Source organism: Hylobates moloch, unplaced genomic scaffold (genome assembly GCF_009828535.3).
Source record: "Hylobates moloch isolate HMO894 unplaced genomic scaffold, HMol_V3 SCAFFOLD_6, whole genome shotgun sequence".
NCBI classification, from domain to species: Eukaryota; Metazoa; Chordata; class Mammalia; order Primates; family Hylobatidae; genus Hylobates; species Hylobates moloch.
The window spans coordinates 82,255,196-82,281,938 of record NW_026652281.1 but is presented as its reverse complement, the minus strand read 5'-3'; the positions used below and the strand labels follow the sequence as shown (position 1 = coordinate 82,281,938).

The 26,743-nt window shown below is 39.4% G+C and overlaps 1 protein-coding gene across 1 annotated transcript; it reads right to left on the bottom strand.

Moving 5' to 3' along the window:
• Positions 1–17,277: 17,277 nt before the first annotated feature.
• Positions 17,278–18,216, bottom strand: LOC116470413 (vomeronasal type-1 receptor 3). The gene is given in 3 exon segments (XM_032155935.1): positions 17,278–17,444; positions 17,447–18,164; positions 18,166–18,216. Coding segments are annotated over 3 exon segments (936 nt in total).
• Positions 18,217–26,743: the final 8,527 nt, after the last annotated feature.

Below are 26,743 nucleotides of genomic sequence, written 5' to 3'. Positions count from 1 at the left end.
CTCTTAAGTAAATACTTCAGAGTTTAATGTTTAAAAAGGGAAACAACCACCAAACTGTTTTGGGAAGGGTGGCATCATTACACATTCCCATGAAGACTGTACGAGGGTTCCATTTCCCCTACATTCTCATCACATTTGGTGTAGTCCCTCTTTTTAATTTTTCTTTTTTTTTAACTTTTATTTTAGGTTTGGGGGTACATGTGAAGGTTTTTACATAGGTTTAAGGTTTCTTACTTAGGTAGATATTTGTCACGGGGATTTGTTGTACAGATTATTACATTACCCAGGTATTAAGCCTAGTACTGAATGGTTATTTTTTCTGCTCCTCTCCCTCCTCCCAATCTCCACCCTCAAGTAGACCCCAGTGTCTCTTGTTCCCTTTTTTGTGTCCATGTGTTCTCATCATTTAGCTTTCACTTATAAGTGAGAACACATGGTATTTGGTTTTCTGTTCCTATATTAGTTTGCTAAGGATAATAGCTGCTAGCTCCATCCATGTTTCTGTGAAAGACATGATCTTGTTGTTTCTTATGACTGCATAGCATTCCATGTATATGTACCACATTTTCTTTATCCAGTCTGTCACTCATTTAGGTTGATTCTGTGTCTTTGCTATTGTGAATAGTGCTGCAATGAACATTCACATGTATGTATCTTTATGGCAGAATGATTTATATTCCTCTGGGTATATATCCAGTAATGGGATTACTAGGTCTAATGGTATTTCTGTTTTTCAGTCTTTGAGGAATCACCATACTACTTTCCACAATCATTGAACTAATTTACACTCTCAACAACAGTGTATAAATGTTCCCTTTTCTTCGCAACCTCACCAGCATCTGTTATGTTTTGACTTTTTAATAGCCATTTGGACTGGTGTGAGGTGGCATCTCATTGTGTCTTGATTTGCATTTCTCTAGTGATCAGTAATATTGAGCTTTTTTTCAGATACTTGTTGCCCACATGTATGTCTTATTTTGAAAAGTGTGTGTTCATGTCATTTGCTCACTTTTTAATGAGGTTGTTTTTCTCTTGTAAATTTAAGTTCCTTGTGGATAGGAGACCTTTGTCAGACGCATAGTTTGAAAAAACTTTCTCTCATTCTGTAGGTTGTCTGTTTACTCTGTTGATAGCTGTGCAGAAACTCTTAAGTTTAATTAGATACCATTTGTCAATTTTTGCTTTTGTTGTAATTGCTTTTGGTGTCTGTCATGAAATATTTGCCCATTCTCATGTCTAGGATGGTATCGTTCCAGGGTATTTTATAGTTTTTGGTTTTACATTTAAGTCTTTAGTCTATTGTGAATTGATTTTTGTATATGGTGTAATAAACGGGTCCAGCTTCAATCTTCTGCATATGGCTAGCCAGTTATCCCAGCACAATTTATTGAATAGGGATTCTTTTCCCCATTGCTTGTTTTTGTCAGCTTTATCAAAGATCAGATGGTTGTAGCTGTGTGGCCTTGTTTCTGGCCTCCCTATTATGTTCCACTGGACTATGTGCCTGTTTTTTACCAGTACCATGCTGTTTTGGTTACTGTAGCCCTGTAGTATAGTTTGAAGTCAGGTAGCATGATGCCTCCAGCTTTGTTCTTTTTGCTTAGGGTCACCTTGGCTATTCAGGCTCTCTTTTGGTTCCATATGAATTTTTAAATAGTTTTTTCTAGTTCTATGAAGAATTTCATTGGTATTTTGATAGGAATAGCATTGAATCTGTACATTGCTTTGGGCAGTATAGCCATTTTAATGATATTGATTTTTCCTGTCCATGAACATGGAATGTTTTTCCATTTGTTTGTGTCATCACTGATTTACTTGAGCAGTGTTTTGTAATTCTCATTGTAGGGGTCTTTCACCTTCCTGGTGAGCTGTATTCCTAGGTATTCTGTTCTTTTTGTGGTGATTGTAAACGGGATTGCCTTCCTGATTTGGCTCTCAGCTTGGCTGTTGTTGGTGTACAGAAATGCTAGTGATTTTTATACATTGATTTTGTATCCTGAAACTTTGCTGAAGTTGTCTATCAGCTGAAGGAGCTTTTGGGCTGAGAGCATGGAGTTATCTAGGTATAGAATTATGTCTTCTGCACATTTATGCAGCCAAAAAACACATGAAGAAATGCTCATCATCACTGGCCATCAGAGAAATGCAAATCAAAACCACAGTGAGATACCATCTCACACCAGTTAGAATGGCCATCATTAAAAAATCAGGAAACAACAGGTGCTGGAGAGGATGTGGAGAAATAGGAACACTTTTACACTGTTGGTGGAACTGTAAACTAGTTCAACCATTGTGGAAGTCAGTGTGGTGATTCCTCAGGGATCTAGAACTAGAAATACCATTTGACCCAGCCATCCCATTACTGGGTATATACCCAAAGGACTATAAATCATGCTGCTATAAAGACACATGCACACGTATGTTTATTGCGGCACTATTCACAATAGCAAAGAGTTGGAACCAACCCAAATGTCCAACAATGATAGACTTGATTAAGAAAATGTGGCACATATACACCATGGAATACTATGCAGCCATAAAAAATGATGAGTTCATGTCCTTTGTAGGGACATGGATGAAACTGGAAAACATCATTCTCAGTAAACCATCGCAAGGACAAAAAACCAAACACCGCATGTTCTCACTCATAGGTAGGAATTGAACAATGAGAACTCATGGACACAGGAAGGGGAACATCACACTCCGGGGACTGTTGTGGGGTGGGGGGAGGGGGGAGGGACAGCATTAGGAGATATACCTAATGCTAAATGACGAGTTAATGGGTGCAGCAAATCAACATGGCACATGGATACGTATGTAACAAACCTGCACATTGTGCACGTGTACCCTAAAACCTAAAGTATAATAATAAAAATAAATAAATAAATAAATAATTAAAAATAAATAAATAAATAAATAAATAAATAAATAAAAGAATTATGTCTTCTGCAAACTGGGATAGTTTGACTTCCTCTCTTCCTATTTGAATGCCTTTGTTTCTTTCTCTTGCCTGATTGCTCTGTCTAGGACTTTCAATACTATGTTGTGGTGAAAGTGGGCATCTTTGTTTCATGCTTGTTTTCCAGGGGAATGCTTCCAGCATTTGCCCATTGACTATGATGTTGGCTGTGGGTTTTTCATGGATGGCTCTTATTGTTTTGAGGCATGTTCCTTTGATACCTAGTTTATGGAGAGTTTTTAACATGAAGCAGTGTTGAATTTTATCAAACGCCTTTTCTGCGTCTATTGAGATAATAATGTGATTTTTGTCTTTAGTTATGTTTATTTGATGAATCACATTTATTAATTTATGTATGCTGAATCAACCTTGCATTCCAGAGATGGTGCCTACTTCATCCTGGTGGATTAGCTGTTTGATGTGTTGCTGGATTTGGTTTGCAAGTATTTGTTGAGGATTTTTGCATTGATATTTATCAAAGATATTGGTCCTAAAGTTTTCTTTTTTGCTGTGTCTCTGCCAGGTTTTGGCATGAGGATAATGATGACCTCATAGAGTAAGTTGGGGAGGCCTCCCTCCTCAATTTTTTGGAATAGTTTCAGTAGGAATAGAACCAACTCTCCTTTGTACATCTGGTAGAATTTGGCTGTGAATCCATCTGGTCCTGGGCATTTTTTGGTTGGTAGGCTATTTATTACACACTCAATTTTGGAGCTCATTATAGGTCTGTTCAGGGAATCCATTTCTTCCTGGTTCTGTCTTGGGAGGGTGTATATGTCCAGGAACTGATCCTTCTTTTTTAGGTTTTCTAGTTTGTGTGCATAGAGGTATTTATAGTCATTTCTGATGTTTATTTTTATTTCTGTAGGGTCAGTGGTAACATCTCTTTCATTATTTCTAATGTATGTTTATTTGGATCTTCTCTCTTTTCTTCTTTATTAATCTAGCTAGTGACCTATCTATCTTATTAATTTTTTCAACAAAGCAACTCCTAGATTTGTTGATCTTTTGAATGGCTTTTTATGTCTTGATTTCCTTCAATTCAGCTCTGATTTTGGTTATTTCTTGTCTTCGGCTAGCTTTAGGGCTGATTTGTTCTTGCTTCTCTAATTCTTTCAGTTGTGATGTTAGGTTATTAACTTGAAATCTTTCTAACTTTTTGATGTGGCCATTTAATGCTGTGAATTTTCCTCTTAACACTGCCTTAGCTGTGTCCCAGAGATTCTGGTATGTTGCATCTTTGTTCTTATTAGTTTCAAAGAACTTCTTGATTTCTGCCTTAATTTCATTATTCACCCAAAAGTCATTCAGCAGCATATAAGAAAAACCATAGAAAGTACCTAAAATATATAAATACAGACATAAGCAAATGCAAAATTGCATCACATTTTAGGTAGAAAAAAATTATCAACATCAGTTGTGCTTAAGGTAATTTATTAATTTAATTTTGCCTCAATACAGATACAATTAGGTATTAGAGGTAGGTATGTTATTGGGGGAAAAAACCTGATAGATGCAAACACAAATAAGCCAAGAAATTTCTAAGGAAAAAAATAATATTGGCCATCCCTGTGAGACATCTTGATTGACGAAAACACTGATAGAACATTGGAGCAAAAAATTCAGACACAGACCAACCTTAAATGACAGAAATTTATTGCTCACCATTGTTGAGGCTGGAAAGTTCAAGATCAATGCATCAGCAAATTTGGTTTCTGACGAGAGCCCTATTTCTCATAGATGGTAGCTTCTAGGTGTGTCCTCACATGGCAGAAGGGGCAAGGGCACTCCCTTCAACCTCCTTCACAAGGACACTAATTCCATTAATGAAGACGGTGCCCTCCTGGCTTATTCTCTTCCCCAAAGATCCCATACCTGATACTATTACATGGGGGGTTAAGTTTCCATATATGAATTTGGAGAGTTGGGAACACAAATATTCAGACCACAGCAAAGAGTTAATAAGCAATAAAAATTACCGTGGAGATGACATTCATTAATACTTGGAGTTTGGGAATTTGATATTCCTGTCACAAAGATTAAAACAACAACGTATTCCTTACAACCTGTAACAAAATAAAGCTCCAATAAAAGGTAAATCTGTATAGCAAAAAAAGAAAGTATCAGTTTTGATAAGGTTAATGCTAACGGGTTGTACCAGGAATTTGAGGTTTCTGAGGATAGGCAGGGCCCCAGAGTTCCCTCCTATGACATTTTTCCTGAAGTTTCTCATACTCTTCCTCAAACTGAAAGTGAATAAAAATATTTTCTGTTTTATTATTTGAGAAATTAAACATAAAGAAGGCCAGTTATGCATGATCCTCAAACAATTATTCGGTCAATAGTGCTCTGTTGAGGAAGGGCACAGAACCTCACACCCACAGACGCCTGATGTTTTACGAGACAGGAGACATCTCCCTGAGCCAGAGCCCCACCTTTTACGGCTGACCAGAGGCTTCCACAAGCTTGCACTGCTCTGCAGCCCTGCCACAGAGGCTTAACCCTGAGAATCTGACCTCAGAAGGTAACTGATTACCATGTGCCACAACACGGTGCTCTACAGAGATTCTGCCCTCTCTTTATTTTTATATTTTTAGTTTTTGTGGGTACACAGTAGGTGTATATATTTATGGGTTACGTGAGAGATTTTGATACAGGCATGCAATGTGTAATAATCACATCAGGGTAAATGAGGTATCCATCCCCTCAAGCATTTATCCTTCCTGTTACCGGCAATCCAATTATACTCTTTTAGTTGTTTTTAAATGTACAATTAAACTTTTTTTACTATAGTCACCCTGTGGTGCTAGCAAATAAGATTAGGTCTTATTCATTCTGTGTTTTGTACACATTAAGCCTCCCCACTTCCACCCCCATCCCTCCACTACTCTCCCCAGCTTCTGGTAACCATCATTCTACTCTCTGTCTCCATGAGTTCAATTGTTTTAATTTTTAGCTGCCACAAATAAGTGAGAAAATGTAGTTTGTCTTTCTGTGCCTGGCTTATTTCACTTAACATAATGACCTCCAGTTCCATCCATTTTGTTGCAAATGGCAGGATCTCATATTTCGTGGCTGAATAGTATTCCAATGTGTATATGTACCACATTTTCTTTATCCATTTATCTGTTGATGGACATTTAGGTTGTTTCCAAATCTTGACTATTGTGAATAGTGTTGCAATAAACGTGGCAGTGCAAATATCTCTTCAATAAACTGATTTCCTTTCTTTGGGATATATTCCTAGGAGTAGGGTTGCTGGATCATAATGTAGCTCTATTTTTAGTTTTTTGAGGATCCTCCAAACTGTTCTCCATAGTGGCTGTACTAATCTACATTTCCACCAACAGTGTACAAGGATTCCCTTTTCTCCACATCCTCACCAGCATTTGGATTCTGTCTTTTTTTTTTTTTTTTTTTTTTTTTTTGAGATGGATTCTCATGCTGTCATCCAGGCTGGAGTGTAATGGCGCTATCTCTGCTCACTGCAACCACTGCCTCCTGAATTCCAGTGATTGTTTTCAGTTTGCAGCCCCAAAGATGATGTCCTCATTCAAATAGTCTGTAGTTTTCAATATGGAAGACCAAACAGCTAGAAAGTAGTCAATGACACAAAACTCTTGAGTTCTGACCACTGAGTGGAGTGACCACTCCTGCTTCAAGTTCCACATGGCTGGCACTGAGGTTAAACACCCACAGCAGCCCAGTGGAACCATGAAGTGTCATTTTTCCCCGACTCATTAGAAAACTAGGACTAGGCATTTAGTAAATACTCAGTGAATTGTGTGTTGTTGGGGAGGGTCCCATAGAGCCAGCAGCATTGCTGTGGACAATGGAGGGGGGCAAAAAATTCCCACCAAAGATGAATCCTAATTTTTCCTTTAGAGCTGTTTCTGTTCCAGTCCAATTTCCTTCTAGATTATGTTATTTCTATTTACCAAGTGGCATTCTGAGATCATTTATAGAGTCCAAATTGACCCATCTCAAAATTGAAATATAAAGCTATATTTCAGGAAATATAGTACCTTTCAGGAAAGGTCCCAGCCCTAAGTTTGGCAGGAGCCACTGACTTTAAGCAAGCTCAAAGTGATGTAGAAATCAGTGTAACTAGTAGTGTTATGGTTGCTATGAGTTCAAAATCCCAAAGAATTAAAATAGAAAAATTAGCTGGGTATGGTGGTGTGTGCCTGTAATCCCAACTACTCAGGAGGCTGAGGCAGGAGAATCGCTTGAATCCAGGATGCGGAGGTTGCAGTGAGCCGAGATCATGCCACTGCACTCCAGCCTGGGTGACAGAGTGAGACTCTGTCTCACAAAAAAAAAAAAGAAAAGAACAGAAGAAAGAAAGGGAAGGGAAGGGAAAGAAAGAAAGAAAAGAAAAAGAAAAGAAAGGAAAGAAAAAATATCTGTGCCCAGGAAGGGAGGGGCAGCTCAGGCTCCTAACCTAGGCAAGAGGGTGCACCAAATGCCTGGAAATTTGCCTGGGCAAGGAGCAGAGAAACCAACACTGCAACAAGGCCTTTGCACAGGAAGGGAGAGGTGGCTCAAGCTCCTAACCTGGGGGAGTGAGTATGCCAGAAGCCAAGAGACAAGTCCGTGTATGAGCGGAGAGAGTGCCGCTGCATTATGTTCTCTGCATGGGAACGGACAGGCAGCCCAGAACTCACAATCCAGGTGAGAGGGTGCACCAAATGCCTGCAGACGTGCCTCGGCCAAGAGCAGAGAAGATGCCTCTGCACCAAGCTCTTCGCACAGGAAGGGAGTGGTGGCCCATGCTCCCGATCCAGGTGAGCAGGAGTGGGATCTGTCTCCCTCTCCCTCCTCAGAACCAGTTGGGCTCACTCCCCTGACTGACCAAGGGGGCAGGCTGGGGCGCCCAGAAATGCCATACATAGACTGGTCCCAGGTTGCAAAGCCACCTCTGGCCATAAATATCACCACCTGAGAGCAACCATGGCTTCAGCAAATCTCCTCCCTTTCCAGTCCTGTAATGAAAGAAAGCCCGATTCCAGGGCCTATAGCGGAAGTACACGCCACACTTGCTGCTCAATTCTGCCTATGGGGGTCCTTCTGCTCCAGAACAAGTGCTTTAATCTTTCTCACCAGAGATCTAAATACCTGTGGCAGCTGCTGCTGCCCAGCCACCAATGACTGCCTTGACATGAGCCAGAACTGAAAATGGCATCTCCTCTTGGTCCTGGGTCTGGGAAAATGCCTGCAGCTTTTCCCAGTGCCTTTCCCTCTCAGAGTCTCCCAGCCTCTCCCCAGATTCGCTCCAGGGCTTGGGAGAAACAAGATGCTCTTCCATGTCCTGAGTTCCACATCTCCCCAGTGAAAAAGTGAGTTACTGACACTCTCTGTCCCTTTCACATACTAGGGATTCACCCACTTTTCTCAGATGAATGCCACCACCCAAGCTGCTTGCCCGCCCTTCCCTTCCCCAGGATCTGAAGTTATCTATGCTTCTCTGGTGAACTCTCATGTTCCTGCTCAAATAAAAGCTCAGTGTTCATCTCTATGAACTATTTTGCTATTTCCGACAGGGAAGACAAAAAAACAGCTAGTGTTCCTAATAGCCCCATCATGAATACTACTCATATTTACAGTGGCACGATTAAATTCATTGCTTGATGTTCAGATGATGCCATTACTTTAGAGGGCAAAAACCTCAATCAACCTAATAATTCCATCACCTACCTAATGAATGAACCACAATAACATATAGATAAGTTTCCAAACATGTGGAATTCAAAATCTACATACAAAATAAGTTACACTATATGATTTCGTATATATAAGCTACAAAACAGGTGAAAGTACAGGTAAGCTATACTGTTAGGGGTCAGAGTTGTGGTTACTCCTGGGGTAGTGACTGGGAAGGGCACAAGGAGGTGGCTGGGATCTGACGATGTTCTGTTTTGCAACCTAAGACATGCATACAGAGTTGGGTTCAGTTTGTTAAAATTTCATTTAGTTGTGCACTAATGGCCTGTGCAAGTATTCCAACTTTAAAAAAAAAATACATATCAATTAAAACACAAAGAGAGAACATAAATGGATTAGTGATTTTTGTTGTTGTTGTTTGAGACAGAGTGAAACACACAGAGAGAACACACAGCCTTGGCCTCCTGGGCTCAAGTGATCCTCCTACCTCAGCCTCCTGAGTAGCTGGGACTTCAGGCATGTGGCACCATGCCTGGCTAAGTTTTTAATTTTTTTGTAGATACTAGGTCTCGCTGTGTTGCCCAGGCTGGTCTCAAACTCCCTAGCTCAAGCAATCTTGCTGCCTCGGCCTCCCAAAGTGCTGGGATTACAAGCGTGAGCCACCTCACCTGGCTTGATTAGTAAATTAATGCCTTAATGTTGTCAAAGTGGAGGTTGAAAGTATTAAATAACTTTATACCATGATTAATATTTTAAAGTCTGCTGTAACCTCTGTGTTAAAAACTAAGATATGCTTGCATATAACTCCTAAATAACAGATGTTAACTGTGATTTTTAAAAATCTATATATAACATAGAAGACATTAAAATTGGAAGAATCAGAAAAGATGATGGGTATTCAGAAGAATACAGAAAGTTGGTATATCCAATGCCAAATATAGCCTTGAAAATATTAAACAAAAATAGCTAAATTATTCCTGTCAAAGTCAAATATTAATTGACTATATTCAATTGGATATTCCTTCAAGAGATACAACTAAAACATAAACATAATCTTTATATATATTTATGCTTTAGTTATATCTCTTGAAGGAGTAGAAAAATTAGAAGATATATGTAATTTTAACCAATTAAAATTAAAGTAGAAAAAGTAAAGATACATTATATATGATTTTAACCAATTAATCAGTGAGGATGGTGATATATCAGATAAAAAAGACAATACAGTTAAAGTAGTTTAACATTGTTATAATTAATATTATTTTTACATTTCTTAAAGCATAATTGTCCAATATTATTGCTTGACGAATAACAAACATAGTCTGATTATCCCCACACAGTTAGACATATGTAGGTGTTTTTCTGTATGTATCACCAATCCCTTGTAATGTCACTTTCACAACTGTGCTTATAATTCTGTGGGGGATGAGTAAACAACTGAACATTGTGCAAAAATACACAACATACATATATATGATAAAATTAGCGGATTTTGTATTCTGTGTCAGGCAAATCAGAACCTGGAGACACCAGAGTCACAGCTGATGGAAACAAAGAGGCTGAGAGTTGGGGAACACACAGCACTCAGGGCAGAAATGTTCACCAGCCACTGCCCAAGAGGATTAAAAAGAGCCAAAAATTGACAAAAGGAAAAGAGGATGTAAAAGCGTACACAGATGCTCCCCAGGACCAGGATGGCTTAGGTGACTCTGGACTCAGGGGAGGACCTCAACAGCCAGTGGGTCCCATGAATGTGTTGAACCTGCAGCTTGTGCCGGCGCAAGATGAAAACCATGGAGCCTCTGGCCCAAGCCGTGATTCCCAAATCCAAAACATCAAGGAATCAGAATGAATCACAGCATAACAGTAGCCATTATCTGTTTTCCTTGTGATGGCTGCATTGAGTTATAGCCAGACACATAAAGAGGAAAATTATTTCTTAGTGTGTTTAGGATCCAGCATGAGGGAATCAAATGTCCAATGAGCTTGGGAACTATTATTCTAAGCTCTGCCCTACTGGAGTCCCTGGGGAAACAGCGATGGCCTGGAAGACACTCAGGAGACAAGTGCTGCCAGGAGGAACACCCCTGCCCAGTCTCTGAAGGAAGAATAGAAGTTCACATGAAAAATCGTTGAAGTTGTTCAAACCAAAGATGTCATTGTCTGCCAGATTTCTTTAGAGGGAATGACCAAAGAGTTGGGTATAATCAGGTGTGTGAGAATCAAATCTGTGCACCTTAACCTGCACCCAGTGAGGAAAAGGGAGACATAATGATAAAGAAGAGAGTTTACCAGACTTTGTAGAGTCAAATGTGTCAGTCTGTCTTCTGCTAAACAATCCATCATGGTTGAGTATCGCTGAACAAAGTGATTCCTGCACCTGCAGATTATTCAGGTGATTATGACATGACCTCTAGGACAGAGTGTTCCAGAGAAACAAAACCAATTTAAATTGCTTAAATTTAAATAACTCAAATCATTAAATAAATTATTTTAACTTACTTTAAATACATACATGCAATTTAGTTAAGTATAGATATTAATACTTAATAAATGTTTATTCATTTTAAGAAATTGGCTCATGTAACTATGGAAGCTGAGAATTCCCATTATCTGCTGCCTTCAAGTCAGAAACCCAGGACACCCAGCGGTGTCACTTGAAGATTTGAGAACCAGGAGTGCTGAGAGCAATAGAAGATCCCTTCAGGAGTAGCCCCAGGTAAGGGACCCCAAAGAGTGACCTCACTTCCTTGACAATAGACCCCAACAGAACTTGGAACATTGGAAACCAGGCAGCCACATTCTAGAAACAGTCTCTCCCCAGCTCACTTGGCTGAAGATACTAAAGAGAACTAGATGTTACCTAGTGTTATCCTGCTGATCCCAATTTCCTATAGTTCTGGCACCAGAAAATCTTGAATGATAGGTTTTTCTGAAGCTGCTGACATCGGGTCAGCCCTCAACACCATCACCTTTGGCCGTGTTCAGGAGGTACTCAAAGGTAACACTGGCAGCCAAGAGCAAGCCAATCAATGTCTGGCCACCACCCTAATCCCACCTGGACAGTCACACCACACCTCCCTATGTGTGTTCGTGCAGTGGGTGTGATGTCATGTGGTTCTGGCCTGTCCTGAGCAGAACCAGGTGTTGGGTTGTCAGAAACCCAGTGACCCATCACATTCACACCTCAGATCATGGCTCAAAAGTCTGCAGAGCAGAGACAAGAGATTGACAAAGAGGTGTTGATGAGGTAATGTATTCCATTTCCCTAGGTGAAAGGCAGGCACACCACACTGTGAACAAGGATGAGTGCTGGACTGGTGGACTGGAGTGAGTGCAGGAGCAAAAGGTTCTCTAAGCTGGGTGCAGTGGCTCACGCCTGTAATCCCAGCACTTTGGGAGGCCGAGGTGGGCGGGTCACCTGAGGTCAGGAGCTCAAGACCAGCCTGGTTAATGTGGTGAAACCCTGTCTCTACTAAAAATAAAAAAAAAAATTAGCCAGGCATGGTGGCGGGTGCCTGTAATCCCAGCTACTTGGGACGCTGAAGCAGGAGAATTGCTTGAACTCGGGAAGCGGAAGTTGCAGTGAGCCGAGACCGTGCCATTGCACTCCAGCCTGGGCAACAAGAAAGAAAATCCATCTCAAAAAAAAGGTTCTCTAATCCAGAGCCTGGAGGGGGCTAGGGAAGGCCTTCTGCTAAGACACTACTGTAAATAGCTTTATTCCATACACGCACACACTCACACCCACGCACACGTGGGTGAAAAAATATGTAAACCTTGACATATAGATGTAGATGTAGATATTCATTCTATTAGTTCTGTTTCTCTGTTTTCTTGAGTATGGCCATCCTAGTGGGTGTGAACTAACACTTCATTGTGGTTTTTATTTGAATTTCCCTAATGAACAAGAATTCTGAATATCTTTTCATGTGCTCACTGGCCATTTATGTTTTATTCTTATATCCTCATGTGTTCTTATCACCAATAATTAAAACATTCTCTGGTAAAATATTTTTCTAAGTTAATTTACTTATAAAAATTACAAAGGCATGAAGTGATTTACTCAATGAATGCTGTTATCTCATTTAATTTTTCATGTCATAATATGAGCTGATTCTCTCATTGGCATGTCCTGTATTTCTGAAATGAATCCTTCTCAATCATTCTGTGTACCTGTATATTAATTATACATGCAAATCCATGACTTACACTTCCTTAGTTTTAAGTTTTGACATAATGTATGTATTAGGTATCTTATTATTTAACAGAAATCACTTTTTCCTCTAAGTTTTCTAATTTATTAGCGTAAAGTTGTTTGTCTTGGAATGTAGACTTTTTAAAAATCTCCATGAAGTTTTAAATACTGCTTATTTTTTAATATTAAGTATATGTTTACACATTTTTATTTACATTGCAGTAAGCTCTATTTCATCATTAATTTTATTTTATTATATTCCATGTAATACTTATTCTAAATTTTTTACTTACATTATACTTTATGATAACACATTATTTAGGCTAAGCGTCTAATTTATTTTTTTGAGATAGTGTCTTTCTCTGTCAGCCAGGCTGGAGAGCAGTGGTGCGATCTGGGCTCACTGCAGCCTCCGCTTCCCAGGTTCAAGCAATTCTCCTGTCTCAGCCTCCCAAGTGGCTGGGATTACAGACCCTACCACCACGCCTGGCTAATTTTTGTATTTTTAGTAGAGATGGCATTTTACCCTGTTGGCCAGGCTGGTCTCAAACTCCTGACCTCAGGTAATCCGCCCAACTCAGCCTCCAAAAGTGCTAGGATTACAGGCATGAGCCACCTCTCCTGACCAAGGTGAAGCTTCTTTTTTTAATTTAATTTCAAAAACACATACTGTCAGGCATCTTCTATTGTCGTATTTGAATTTGCAGCCATCTAATTTTCTCTGCTTTTGAACAAATACAGTGCACAACTTGAATATGAAGAATTTTTATTCTTTTCATCTGAAAAGTTCTAAATATTAATTAGGAATATTGCTCAGTTTTTAGGTTCAGTATTTTAAATTGCTTCATAAACTATTTCAAAATATTATTATTTAATAGTAGTAAGGTTAATCTCTATGATTAAAATATTTTACATTCGTTAAGGCTCCCTCTGTGATTACATTATTTCAGTCATTCCATACTGCTGAGTGATGTGATACGTAGCCCAGTTTCGATATATGTCCATTGGACCAAACTTCTGCATTGTATTTTTCAAATATTTGAATTTTCAAGACATTTTACCTGCTTTACCTAACAATAATAAGAAAATATCTGTGGAAATTCTTCGCTTCAGCCACATGATTAGCCCGTTTGTATTATGATTGCTTCAAATTGGCTCCCTTGAATATTTCAAGGCAGCAATTGCCACCAACTCCCCAGAAAAAGGGAAGCATAAGCCTCCCCAGAGTCCCTGGCGTCGGCTCCTCCACGGACGGTGACTGGTTCCGCCAGATTCACTTCCCAGAGGTCACCCTGATGGCTATTTCTTCTGAACAGGCTAATTGGGATTATTGCTAATACAGCATATTCTACCCTCACAGGGTCCCAAAAATTAGGCAGTTTTCTTGATGAGTCTCATATTCATCAGCTGTGAGTCGAATTCTAATGAGAATCTCTTTCTACAGTCCTGTGGTCATTTCGCTCCACCCAGACCACTGCGTCCATTTTTACCTTAAAATATTTGAAATGGACGACTCTCTTCCCACAAAAAATTCACAGATTTCACAGAACTTTCTTTTTAGAATTTAAGGTAAAATGCCACCCGCCACGCAAGCCTGGGTGGCGAGCGCAGCTGCAGGCCTGGGGGGCAGGAGCGCAGAGCCAGGCAGAGAGGGGCTGCAGCCAAGCGGGAGGCCCACACAAGGCGACCAGAGGGCCAGTTTTCAGTGAATTTTTGAGTGAAGCCTCAGCCCAAATGAGAAGAAATCTACAAACAATAACTACTGACAGTGAGTCTGCAGAGTCATCTGAATACATAACATGGAATGTTCTCAAACCAGAAGTAGCAAAATGTGTGACTCCATTGATGAGGAGTGACTACCAGGATAGGCCCTGAGTCAAGACAATTTTTATACCTTCCTGGTGGTTCAGAAAGGAGTCTCTGTAAAACCAGAAGCAAAGAAAGGAAACAATCTGAATTTTCTTTTCTTTTTTTTTTTTTTGAGACGGAGTCTTGCTCTGTCACCCGGGCTGGAGTGCAGTGGTATGATCTTGACTCACTGCAACCTCCACTTCCCAGGTTCAAGCAATTGTTCTGTCTCAGCCTTCCCAGTAGCTGGGATTACAGATGCCCACCACCTCACCTGACTAATTTTTGTATTTTAGTAGAAACAGGTTTTCACCATGTTGGCCAGGCTGGTCTCAAACTCCTGACCTCAAGTGATCTGCCCGCCTCGGCCTCCTAAAGTGCTGGGATTACAGGTGTGAGCCACCACACCCAGCCGTTATTGCGAATTTCTATATTTTCTCTGTCCAATCTTCTGTAATTTATTTTGTCCTGTTATTACAGGAAAGGGGTCCTGATCCAGACCCCAAGAGAGGTTTCTTGGATATCACACAAAAAAGAATTCAGGGTGAGTCCACAGTGTAAAGCAAAAGCAAGTTTATTAAGAAAGCAAGTTTATTAAGGAAGTTTATTATGGTAAAAGGACAGCTACTCCTTAGACCGAGCAGGGCGTTCCTGAGAGTAAGAGGAGGAAGGCATCAGCCCTAGGTACAATGTTTGTACAATGTTTGTACAGGATAAAAAAAGATCTTGGGGAGATGTGCCCTGCTACAAGGACTTATGATAAAGGATTAATTTTCTTAATTACTATATTTTGCAAGAATCAATATTATTATCTTTAAAGCAAAATTAGGAATGCCTTTGTTCTCCAGATATCAGCATATCTGGACACTCCCAAGTCTGGATCTGTTTAGTAAACATTATTTGTTCCCTTAACCATAAACTTGTAGAGGCCAGCCTCATTTTCCTAGCCCTCACTCAAAATGGAGTCACTCTGGTTTGAACGCCTCTGACACTGTGATTGTGTTTCTTTTATTTTGAATTACAAAAAAGAAGTATGATGGCAGCTCATTCACCCTTTCGCGATTATTCCAGTGAAACATTACTGTTCTGCTCTGGAGAAGATACCGTCGGAGTCCCTCATTTCCATCAGCTGCCTTTGGACTCAGACAGGGTTCTTTGGATTGTAGCTGAATTTTCAATGTTTAGTCAATATGGATCTGATCTCCGCATGATCTTTTCTGTGAATGCCAACACCATTTTGTAACTTTTTTCCAATCTAAACATTTTTCTTTTCACTGCCAACCCTCTGCCTTGTGATTTTATTGGAAATCAAGGACCTGCTATTATTTGTTAATTTGCCATCATTTATGTATATATTGAAAGGTACGAAACCCACAAGCACAATGATCATTTTTATTTGTTTGAAACTTCAGCAGAATAGATATCTGCATGCTTTATGAAGTTGCTTCAATAGCAGCCCCTGGGATGCCAGAAATTAGCATTTCTTTGCTGCCATGGGCTGATGATACTGCTGCTATTAGAGAAAGTTTAGCTGTGGCACCAAGTCACAGCATTTTCATAGAAAAAGATTACTTGTAGCTTATTTTAGAAGTAGGAACATTTGGTCTATTCGACTAGACTTGCAATTTAAAAAAAAAAAAAGGTTGCATTCATTAAAGGAAAAAATGAATTTAAGGTAAAATGACAAAACCTGGTCTTTAACATCCTGAGGGATCTGATAACATTATTTTCCCTCCAACTGCATCCCAGGCCTGGTGGTAGAACTTCTATTTTTCCTTCTCACCTTTTAGAAAAGTATGCATCTAGATTTTATTCAAAAATAGAAGAAACAACAGTAGAATCATATAAATAGCAAAAATTTGAAACTCAAAATATTAAGCATAAATTACAAAAACATATAAACAACAGAATATGTTGGATAAATACCAAGTTTTATACAATTACTCTGGATTAAAAGGCTGAACATTCAGGTGAAGGAGCAGAGAATGCTCCTTCAAAACCAAAAGAGAGAAAATCTTCGTATAAGAAGCATGAACATAGGATCTACACATCAGAAAAATTACAGAAGGACAGAATTATTTTTAAATAATCAAAAACTAGTCTCATTAAAATAAAGTATAATCATCAAGGACAAAAAGAAAATTCTACAACTTGAAAATGTGAAAAAAAATGAAGATTAATTCAAAACAAAAAAGGGCGTGAACTATGACTTTCTTCTCACTTTCTTCATTGATCATCACTTAAAGCTTATTTCATTAAACTTTTCTTACACTGCTGTGCCCAGTTAATTCCATGACATTTTTTATTAATTGGTTTAAAGTTGCATTGTTACAAATTATTAGAGGCCCACATTTAATGAATAATTTGCCTCTAAACTTCTCCATTGCAACATTAACAAAATGAAAATTATGAAAGCACTTTGCAAAACATTTCATCTGTAACTGTCGTTTATGATACATGAAAAATCCTTGAAGGGCAAAGACAGATTCTGAGCCTTACACACACTTTGCAATTGACTGCCAATTGTGGTGCTTAACCTTCTGCAGGAAGAAATCAACAAATGGCCATTCATTGTACAGAAAGAAAACAATCCACATAAATCGAAGAACTATCTGATCAGCTTAGGAAACTGTGGATTCCTTCCACAGCAAGTAGAGCCCAGCCTGGGTATCCTGGGATGGCGGCTCAGGAGCACAAAGGGGCTGACCATGGGAAAACAGGCAGTGATCAGTGCCGAGGTGTTCAACAGCCACCAACTGGGATTAGGAAAAAGATGTGTAAAGATGGAGGAGAGCGAGTAAAATAACATAAGGTGCTCACCAGGACCAGGACGCTTTGGGTGACTCTGGACTCAGGGGAGGATCTGGGGGAGAGGTTGGTCCCATGAATGTGTTGGACCTGCTGCTTGCGCCTGTGCAGGATAAAAACCGTGGAGCCACTGGCCAAGGCCATGAACTCCAAACACAAAACATCAAGGGATGATACCAAGACAATACGTAATGACTGTAGAATTCTGCTCCTACCTCCTCCAGAACAATACTTATAATCATTTGTCTTTGTGCTATTTATGCTGTTCCACTTGCCAGTCACATGTAGAGGAACGGTAATATTTACCAGCGTGTTCAGAATCCAGCACAGGACCAGGATGTTGAAGGACCTAATGTATCCGGGAGCATGTAGTTTAAGCTGTGCCCACCTGAATTCGCAGGGGCTGATGGTGATGACCTGGAAGACACTCAGGAGGCAGGCGTTGCCAATGCACACAGCCCTGCCCACTCTGTGAACATAAAACACAAGTTTGCATCCAATATCACTAAGGGAATCTTTCAACCCAAAAGCAGCCATTGTTTGTGGGATTCCTTTAGAGTGTATAACCAAGGAGTTGGCTACGGTCAGAGGCTTGAGAATCAGATCTGTGGACCATAACATACCTCTGGTGAAACAAAGGAAACTATAGTGGTAAAGAAGAAAGAAATTCCCCAGGAATCCGAGATAAGAAGATCTGAGTTAAGAAGATCATGCCTATTGCAAAATCTGTGGAGGCCATTTGTCATTTTTCAGTGTCTGATAATTACAAAGTGAGAGAACCCTGTGTGGAAACATAAAGGCTGTTTCACTTTTGCAAATAAAATCCACTATTGTCCACTTACCATTGTTTCCAACTTAGACATTTTCTTATTAGACCCTTTTTTTATTTTTTTATTTTTAATACTTACTTTTTTTTTTTTTTTTTAGACAGAGTCTCTCTCTGTCGCCAGGCTGGAGTGCAGTGGCATGAGCTCAGCTCACTGCACGCTCCGCCTTCTGGTTCAAGGAATTCCCCTGCCTCAGCCTCCCGAGTAGCTGGGACTACAGGCACATGCCACCACACCCTGCTAAATTTTTTTGTATTTTAGTAGAGACAGGGTTTCACCATGTTGGCCAGGATGATCTCGATCTCCTGACCTCGCGATCTGCCCACCTCGGACTCCCAAAGTGTTGGGATTACAGGCGTAAGCCACAATCCCCGACCAGACCTTGTTTTTTAAATAAGATTTTTGCTCTAAAAAGAAAAACATATACATCCCCACGAGAAGAGTACTATATTAATGTTTTACATATAACTTTTACAATAATTCTGTGGTATAAGTGCTTTATTATTTCCATTTTACAGGTAAGGAGCTCTTACACAGGGAAGCTTAATGACTTTTCTTTGTAAGAGGCAGAATCAAAATTGGACAATGTGTTTAATTACTGTGTGTCTTACCCTTGGACATAGCTATGCTTTTCTAATGTTTCACACATTTTATGTTGTATATCTTGACACTTTCTTTAAACCTGGTTATAGTTTTTTCTTAATTTTTGATTGTGGCAATTTCTCATTTAAATCTAATTGCTTATTTCATGAGCAAATATCACCTATAATGATTCAGAAATCCAAGTAGAATATAGATGCACTGATTTAGTATAATCCTAAAAGAATAATCATACAAGACCAAATGAAATTTATTGAATGCTTAAATGATTTCATGTTGAAATTAAAAAAGAAGATTCTTTCTCATCTTAACCAAGAAGGATACAGAAATGACTGCTGCTAAGCAAGGGGACAAGGGACATGGGTAGGATATAAAACACTGTAAAGGAGAACCAGGTTGTCATTAATTACAGAGAAATTTAGTATTTGTTTATGAATACAAAAATATCAAATGAAATTATTTCAGGCCAGGCATCGTGGCTTTCACCTGTAATCCCAGCACTTTGGGAGGCTGAGACAGGCAGATCACTTGAGGTCAGGGGTTCGAGACCAGCCTGGCCAACACGGTGAAACTCCGTCTCTACTAAAAATACAAAAATTAGCCAGGCATGGTGGTGCATGCACCTGTGATCCCAGCTACTTGGGATGCAGAGGCAGGAGACTTGCTTGAACCCCGGAGGCGGAGGCTGCAGTGAACCAAGATCCCACCACTGTCCTCCAGCCTGGGTGACAGAGAAAGACTCCACCTAAAAAAAAAGAAAAATTATTTTAATGTCAGAATTGTTACACATATCAAAATATAAGCCTATTATTTAAAAGGAAAACTCGAGGTAGGGAAAATTATTCACTGAATTAAGTGTTACTAAGATGAGTATTGAGCCTAAGAATGGCTTTATAACATTTTTGAAGACAGAGTAAATATTACCAAATAATTTACTTCAGAAAACTACTGAAGTCCATGGCTTTTGTTCTAATATGAAAACCTCATATTAGAGGTTTTCTGCAAGCTCCGCCTTCCGGTTCAAGGAATTCCCCTGCCTCAGCCTCCCGAGTAGCTGGGACTACAGGCACATGCCACCACACCCTGCTAAATTTTTTTGCATTTTAGTAGAGACAGGGTTTCACCATGTTGAGTGAGACCAGATGTTTCCTGTCACCACCCGTCACAGTCTCCATTAGGTACTTTATATGTCCAGAGTAGGTTAAAGCCCTACGTTTAATACTTTTGAGAAGAATAAGTTAATTTAATCAGCTACATCTTATACATTTTCACAGGCATGAAGGAACTGTATAAATGCTTCCACACATCTTGAAATCTCTCTGACTCTTGTGGAAATGATAGAACAACTAGCGGATTAATTTCCAAATTATTCTAGTAAACTTTAAAATAAATGCATTATTCCCATTTAACAGGTAAGGAGATCTTAGACAAGAAGGATCAACAAAAACAGATTTTGGGAGCCACGGTGGCTCAGGCCTGTAATCCCCGCACTTTGGGAGGCCGAGGCTGACGGATCATCTGAGATCAGGACTTTGAGACTATCTTGGCCAACATGGCGAAACCCCATCTCTACTAAAAAAGCAAAAAATCAGCCGGGCATGGTGGCAGGCACCTGTAATCCCAGCTATTCAGGAGACTGAGGCAGAAGAATCACTTGAACTCGGGAGGCAGAGGTTGCAGTGAGCTGAGATCGCGCCATTGGACTCCAGCCTGGGCGACAGTACAAAACTCCACCTCAAACGATAAAAGAAAAATAAAATGAAAAAAAAAACTCAAAAACAGATTTTTGGCTTCTTGTATCAAAAGCCAACAATGACAAGCACGATGATTTTGTTAAGTTAAATGAGCCACACACAGTTGGGGACTGGCTCATGTTATTAAAACTTTGTTCCCCCTCCACAACTTAGCCCATGACCCAGCAATTATTTCCTTTCCCCACTGGTCAGTTTTTGGCTCAGTGAAGTTCCCTTTCCACACCAGAGCATTTACCCCACCTCCTGACAACTTCCTCCCCTTGCAGGTGCTCTCTCATAGATCAAAATGTAACACACCCATCAGGCGCCTCCCTGCTGCCGGGCTCTGGAACCCAGTGACTGTCAGGACAGCCAGCAAGTGTGTGGAGGGTGGTGGCCAGGTCTGAGATACGGGCTCGGGATCCTGTGACCTCACCGCCCCACAGAACTGCAATTATACATTATCTGTGGCAACAATGACAGTACACACTTGGGGAATTGAAAATATTTTTGAAAAACTTTGTCCCAGTTACAATTACCTGTTTGGGGTAATTGACAACTTCCCTGCAGCACCTCCAGAGAGATGGCAGTGCCTGGAGAGGCTCTGCTTTTCCATGATCCTTTGAGGCAGACAGGGGCTCTCCTGGAGGAAGCAGAAAATGTGGAGTCTGTGACAGAAGGGGATGACAGTGAAGCACGGTGGGTGCTGGATTCTGTGCCTCCTGGGATGTGTTTTTGCTGAAACTCTAATTTTCTGTTACTCCCCAAATTCTTTAGATGAACAATCATTCAATTATGAATAGAAAGATAGGATCACACAAGTAACTTGAGAAGGATTTGTCAACAGATTACAGTGCCAGGAAGAACGTGAGGTTCAACACTGACAAAAGAGAGACATCTGTGTAATTCAGTGCAAATTGATATGCACATGTAGATTGCATATATACATATGTGTGTTTGTGTGTGTGTGTTTGGAATATATGTTTTATCAAAATGTGACTCAATAGAGATAGACTCTAAACTGAGCAATATTCATAGAAGAAACAAAGACATTTAATAAGGAATTTCCTCTCACACACACAAGCACCAAGTTTATGTAGTTGAGAGGGAAATTCTACTGAAAAAGTAATCAATAAACCAATGCTACTTAAACTACTCAAGAGTTATAGAGAGGTCAGTGTTTCCTGAAATCGTTTTTTGGAAGGGTATATAAAGGTGACACCAGAACCTTGCCTAGATTCAGCCATATAGAATACTATAGACAAGGCCAGGTGTGGTGGCTCATGCCTGTAATCCCAGCACTTTGGGAGGCCAAGGCGGACAGATCATGAGGTCAGGAAATTGAGACCATCCTGGCTAACATGGTGAAACCCCGTCTCTACTAAAAATACAAAAAATTATCCGGTTGTGGTGGCGGGCACCTGTAATCCCAGCTACTGGGGAGGCTGAGGCAGGAGAATGGCATGAACTCAGGAGGCGGAGCTTGCAGTGAGCTGAGATGGCACCACTGCACTCCAGCCTGGGCGACAGAGCGAGATTCTGTCTCAAAAAAAAAAAGAATACTATAGACAAGAAGGACACATACATTTAAGGGTAAAAATATTAAATATTAGAAACCATTGCATCAGTATATTAATGCATAATTAATCACCTTTTATGTTTTAAAGGGAAGTATGACTCAATATTAAGAAATTCATTGATGAAATTAATCACATTAATAGAATGAATGAGAATGTCATGTGACTATGTTCATCAATGCAAAAAAAATTGGCAGAATTCTACAGAAAATTATGTTTAATAAATTTAGTAAGAAATTGGTGTAAAAGATTTCTGAAAAACATGAAAATAGACTTATACAAATGAAAAATAATGACACCAAATGTTTGGGTAAGAAAATTCAATAATATTGAGAAGCCAATAATCTTTCAAGAAATGTGTATGTTGAGTTTGACCCAAATATAATACGATGGGCTTGTGTTCTGAAGATCTTAAAAATGTATTGCTATGAAAAATAAACAAAAAACTCCATGGACAATTTGAAATTAAAAAAAAAAAAAGGCCAGGCACGATGGCTCACACCTGTAATCCCAACACTCTGGGAGGCTGAAGTGGGCAGATCACCTGAGGTCAGGAGCTCAAGACCAGCCTGTCCAACATGGTGAAACCCCATCTCTACTAAAAATAAAAAATTAGCCAGGTATGGTGGCACGTGACTGTAGTCCCAGCTACTTGGGAGGCTGAGGCAGGAGAATCGCTTGAACCCCGGAGGTGAAGGTTGCAGCTAGCCAAGATCACACCACTGCACTCCAGCCTGGGTGACAGAGAGAGACTCCGTCTCGAAAATAAAAAAAAGGAAAAAAAAAGAATGAATTCACCCTATTATAAATTATTAAAATGTGGGAATTAAAATAGTGCCCTGTTGATTCATGAATAGAAATAGAAATGAGCGGAATAGAAATTTTAAGACAGAATAAAATATGTGAAAATGTCACTGATAAGACAGCAGTGACAAAAGTAGAAATGTGGATTTGGGGTGTCTGAGCCTTTGTCTCCCCATGTGTTTTGCTGCACAAACAGAGATGGTGTTTCCACAAGTGGAGGGAGGATATTCAACCTTTGAATAGAGCAGCTTTGGCTATTGTCTGATGAATAACATTTTTACTGGCTCAGTACACATTGTAACCTGTTCTAAGAGCCCACAGCCTGTTTTCTGGTGAGCTAAGATGCGGCTGCCTTCAGTAACACTTTATCACCTACATCTGACCCACTTTCCCTGGGTCCCTTAAAAACAGTCACATACTGTTTTAGTAATTCCTTCAGTTGGTGATGTGTGTGGCCTGAGACTATCTGAGGACCCCTCCTATCCAGGCCCACAGGGGATAACAGTCTGTGAACAGTCCAGGGAAAGACCTACTGCTTGGAGATGCTGGAACAGGCTACCCCAACGTGTGTTACTCTTCACCTATACTCCAAATTGGCACAAGGAGAAGTTGCCACAGTCCATTAGAAGGGAAAAAACAAATTTGGAAAGAATAAATATCCTTGGTTATGAGACACGAAGATGATCTTCAGAAGATATGCTAAAATGAAACGAATAGATGGTCTATGCCTTGAGTGAAACTTTATTTGTGAGAAATTTTCTCCAAATGAAGAAATTTATGGAACACACCAAAAGGCAGAACCAGAAGAAAGGCCAAGGATGACCAGAAGTACCAGCAACCTTGGAATGTGCTGCCAGTTGTCAGCTAGGTAGCTAATATATGTAATTAAAACTGCTAGATATAAGAAAAACAATTATGTATCTAGAGTGTATAAAAAGCAAAGTATGTTTTGGGTGAATATAGTTGTAAAGCCATGAAATGTGTGTTTTTGGAGAAAAAGCAATTCTGTCTAGTTAAATGTTACTTAAAGATTGTTTCAAATTGAAGAAATAAAAAAAGATAAAACAGTGAATATAAAAAGTTGTAAAGAAAAAGAGAATAGCTGGGCACGGTAGTTCATGACTGTAATCCCAGCACTTTGGGAGGCCAAGGCGGGTGGATCACCTGAGGTCAAGAGTTGGAGACCAGCCTGACCAACATGGTGAAACCCTGTATCTACTAAAAATACAAAATTAGCCAGGGGTGGTGGCACATGCCTGTAATCCCAGCTGCTTGGGAGGCTGAGGCAGGAGAATCGCTTGAACCCAGGAGGCAGAGCTTGCAGTGAGCCGAGATCGTGCCATTGCACTCCAACCTAGGCGACAAGAGCAAAACTCCATCTCACAAAAGAAAAAGAGAATAGAAAAAATTGTGAGAGATTGTAAAAGGTTATGAAAAACTGTAGTCAAAAGCTGACTGATTGGATGAATTTGTTATATGTTTGTTTATTATTTATTTGTATATTATTACTTGTTTATATGTTATTTGTTTATTATTAAAGTTAGCTTTGTATTGGTAACACGCTAATGTAAAAGTTTTTTTCTTTTGAACAAGACTTTCATGTAGCATTAGTAAGAGACGATAAAATATTTTTGCATACTCTTCTAATAATCTGCAAAAAAAAAAAAAAGGAAGGAAGAAAGAAGAGAGACAGATTCTGTCTCATGCTGTCTTTATTAGGTCTTTCAAGTGTTCAGAAAACTGAGTCTCCTCTCTATTAAAAACAGGTTTCTGCTTTTTAAAACCTTTTAATTATCACTTTGTCTAAATGGAATGACTATTATTTTACAGTGACCTGTGATTCTATTTTGACCTAATGTTTTAAACCTTTAATATATTTCACATCCTTCCCAAAAATCACATTTTAAATTTAAAATTAAGTCTTTTGGACCCCAAATTAATTCTGGGATGTTACAGAAGTTCCTTGAAGCATCCAAAAGAGAGATAATAAACAGGTTTATTTGCTATTTTAAATTATGTGGGAAGCATTATCTAATAAGATGTAATGTTTAACCTTATTCTAGTTATATTTTATGGATATGTTATTAATATATGTCCCAAATTTGTATGAGATTTCTAAACTTCTGATTCCTAACATATGTTTTGGTAGCTTATAAGTCATAATTGTGGTTACTATGTAAAATAATTGTAGGCCACAGAAATAATCAAATTTTCTTATCTATTGTGTCTTTAAGACTATTTTAAGTCATTTTGACAGCTAATTGCTTAAGTCTTACGAACTTTCTGAAAAGTCTTCACAAGCCAGTAAAATCCTAGAATATTGTGTCTTCAAGGAGGTTCGTGGGAGGATGGAAAGGACCCTGATAAGCACTCTTGAATACAAATTTCTGATAATTTTAGAGTCATTTCATTTGGACCAGATGAGTACCAGAACTCTAATGAAGAGATTTGACTATTTTATGAAACTGCTAACCCAAGCAGGACAAGAATTAATTGAATATCAAGGACATACTCTGCCAGATTTTCATATTAAATCAGCCAGTATTGAAATCATTTACTTACGCAATTTGAATGAACTTCATTATCTAAGTCTAATGGTAACCTACTTAATAAACGGTGCAATATACTTGATTTGGGGAAACAAAACTGGCATTTAAGAGAATATGAATTCAGTGTTAAGTGTGGACTCGTGGAAAGTGTGGACAGCTGCCCAGTCTTCCCTGAGTCCTTAAAGCTTCTCTTATTATAGCTCTACACTCCAGGGCTCTTCCATGGAAGAAATAAAATAATCCAAAACAAATATATATGTCCAATGTTTGGTGCATTAAACCCATAATCCTGAGAAGACAATCAAAACTTTAGATACATTTCTGCTACCTTTGGGCCATTTGAACACTTATAGAGGAATGTCATTCAATTGTCATTTCCAATGCGTGTTTTCTGGCTGTATAAAGGGTTTTCCGTGCAAGAAGGCTGATGCTACAACAGTAGCGAAAAGGTCCTTAGGAAATGTGTTTCTCTCATGGGACATTTCTGGAGAAATCTCCAGTGATAGAAGTACTCGTTTCACTGGACAAGTTGTAGAGCAGATAAGTTATTACAGAGCCAATAGCACTAGTCAGGGCTAACTGAATTAATTGGATTGCCTTGGTCAAAGATATTGCAGATTAATGACAATCAGATCCACTTCCAATGGAAAACATAAGTTGACCGCTTATGAAATACTCACTGGAAGGCCTGTGCCCTAATAATAGAACCTCATATATCTTTCATTCCTAAACTCCGATATGACTAAATGCTGCAAAACTTTAATGTATTATGCCAGAATGTTTTCACCAGGCAAAGGAAGCTTTCATGAGCCACTGGCCGAGGACAATCAAACCCTTCACAATCTAAAACCTAGACATTGGGTCTTCAGAAAACAACATCAGAGAAAGGCTGTCTTTGCCACCACTCTGTAACAAAACTTGAGACCTTGAATCTTGGGTCCATAATCTCACAACTCAGAAGAACACTTCTTGGAGCTGCACACCCAGTAGAGAACTAAGGTAAAGCTAACCAGGGAAGTTTCTCTCCAGAAGCAGACGATATTGTAGATGTGGACAGCTTTCTCAAGATCACAGATCAAGACTTCTCTGCTATCAGAAGACTCATGCTTCTCTTAATTTTTTCCTTCCTTATGCTTCTATGAACATTAGGATTGTAAAAGGGGCTTTGTGTAAACT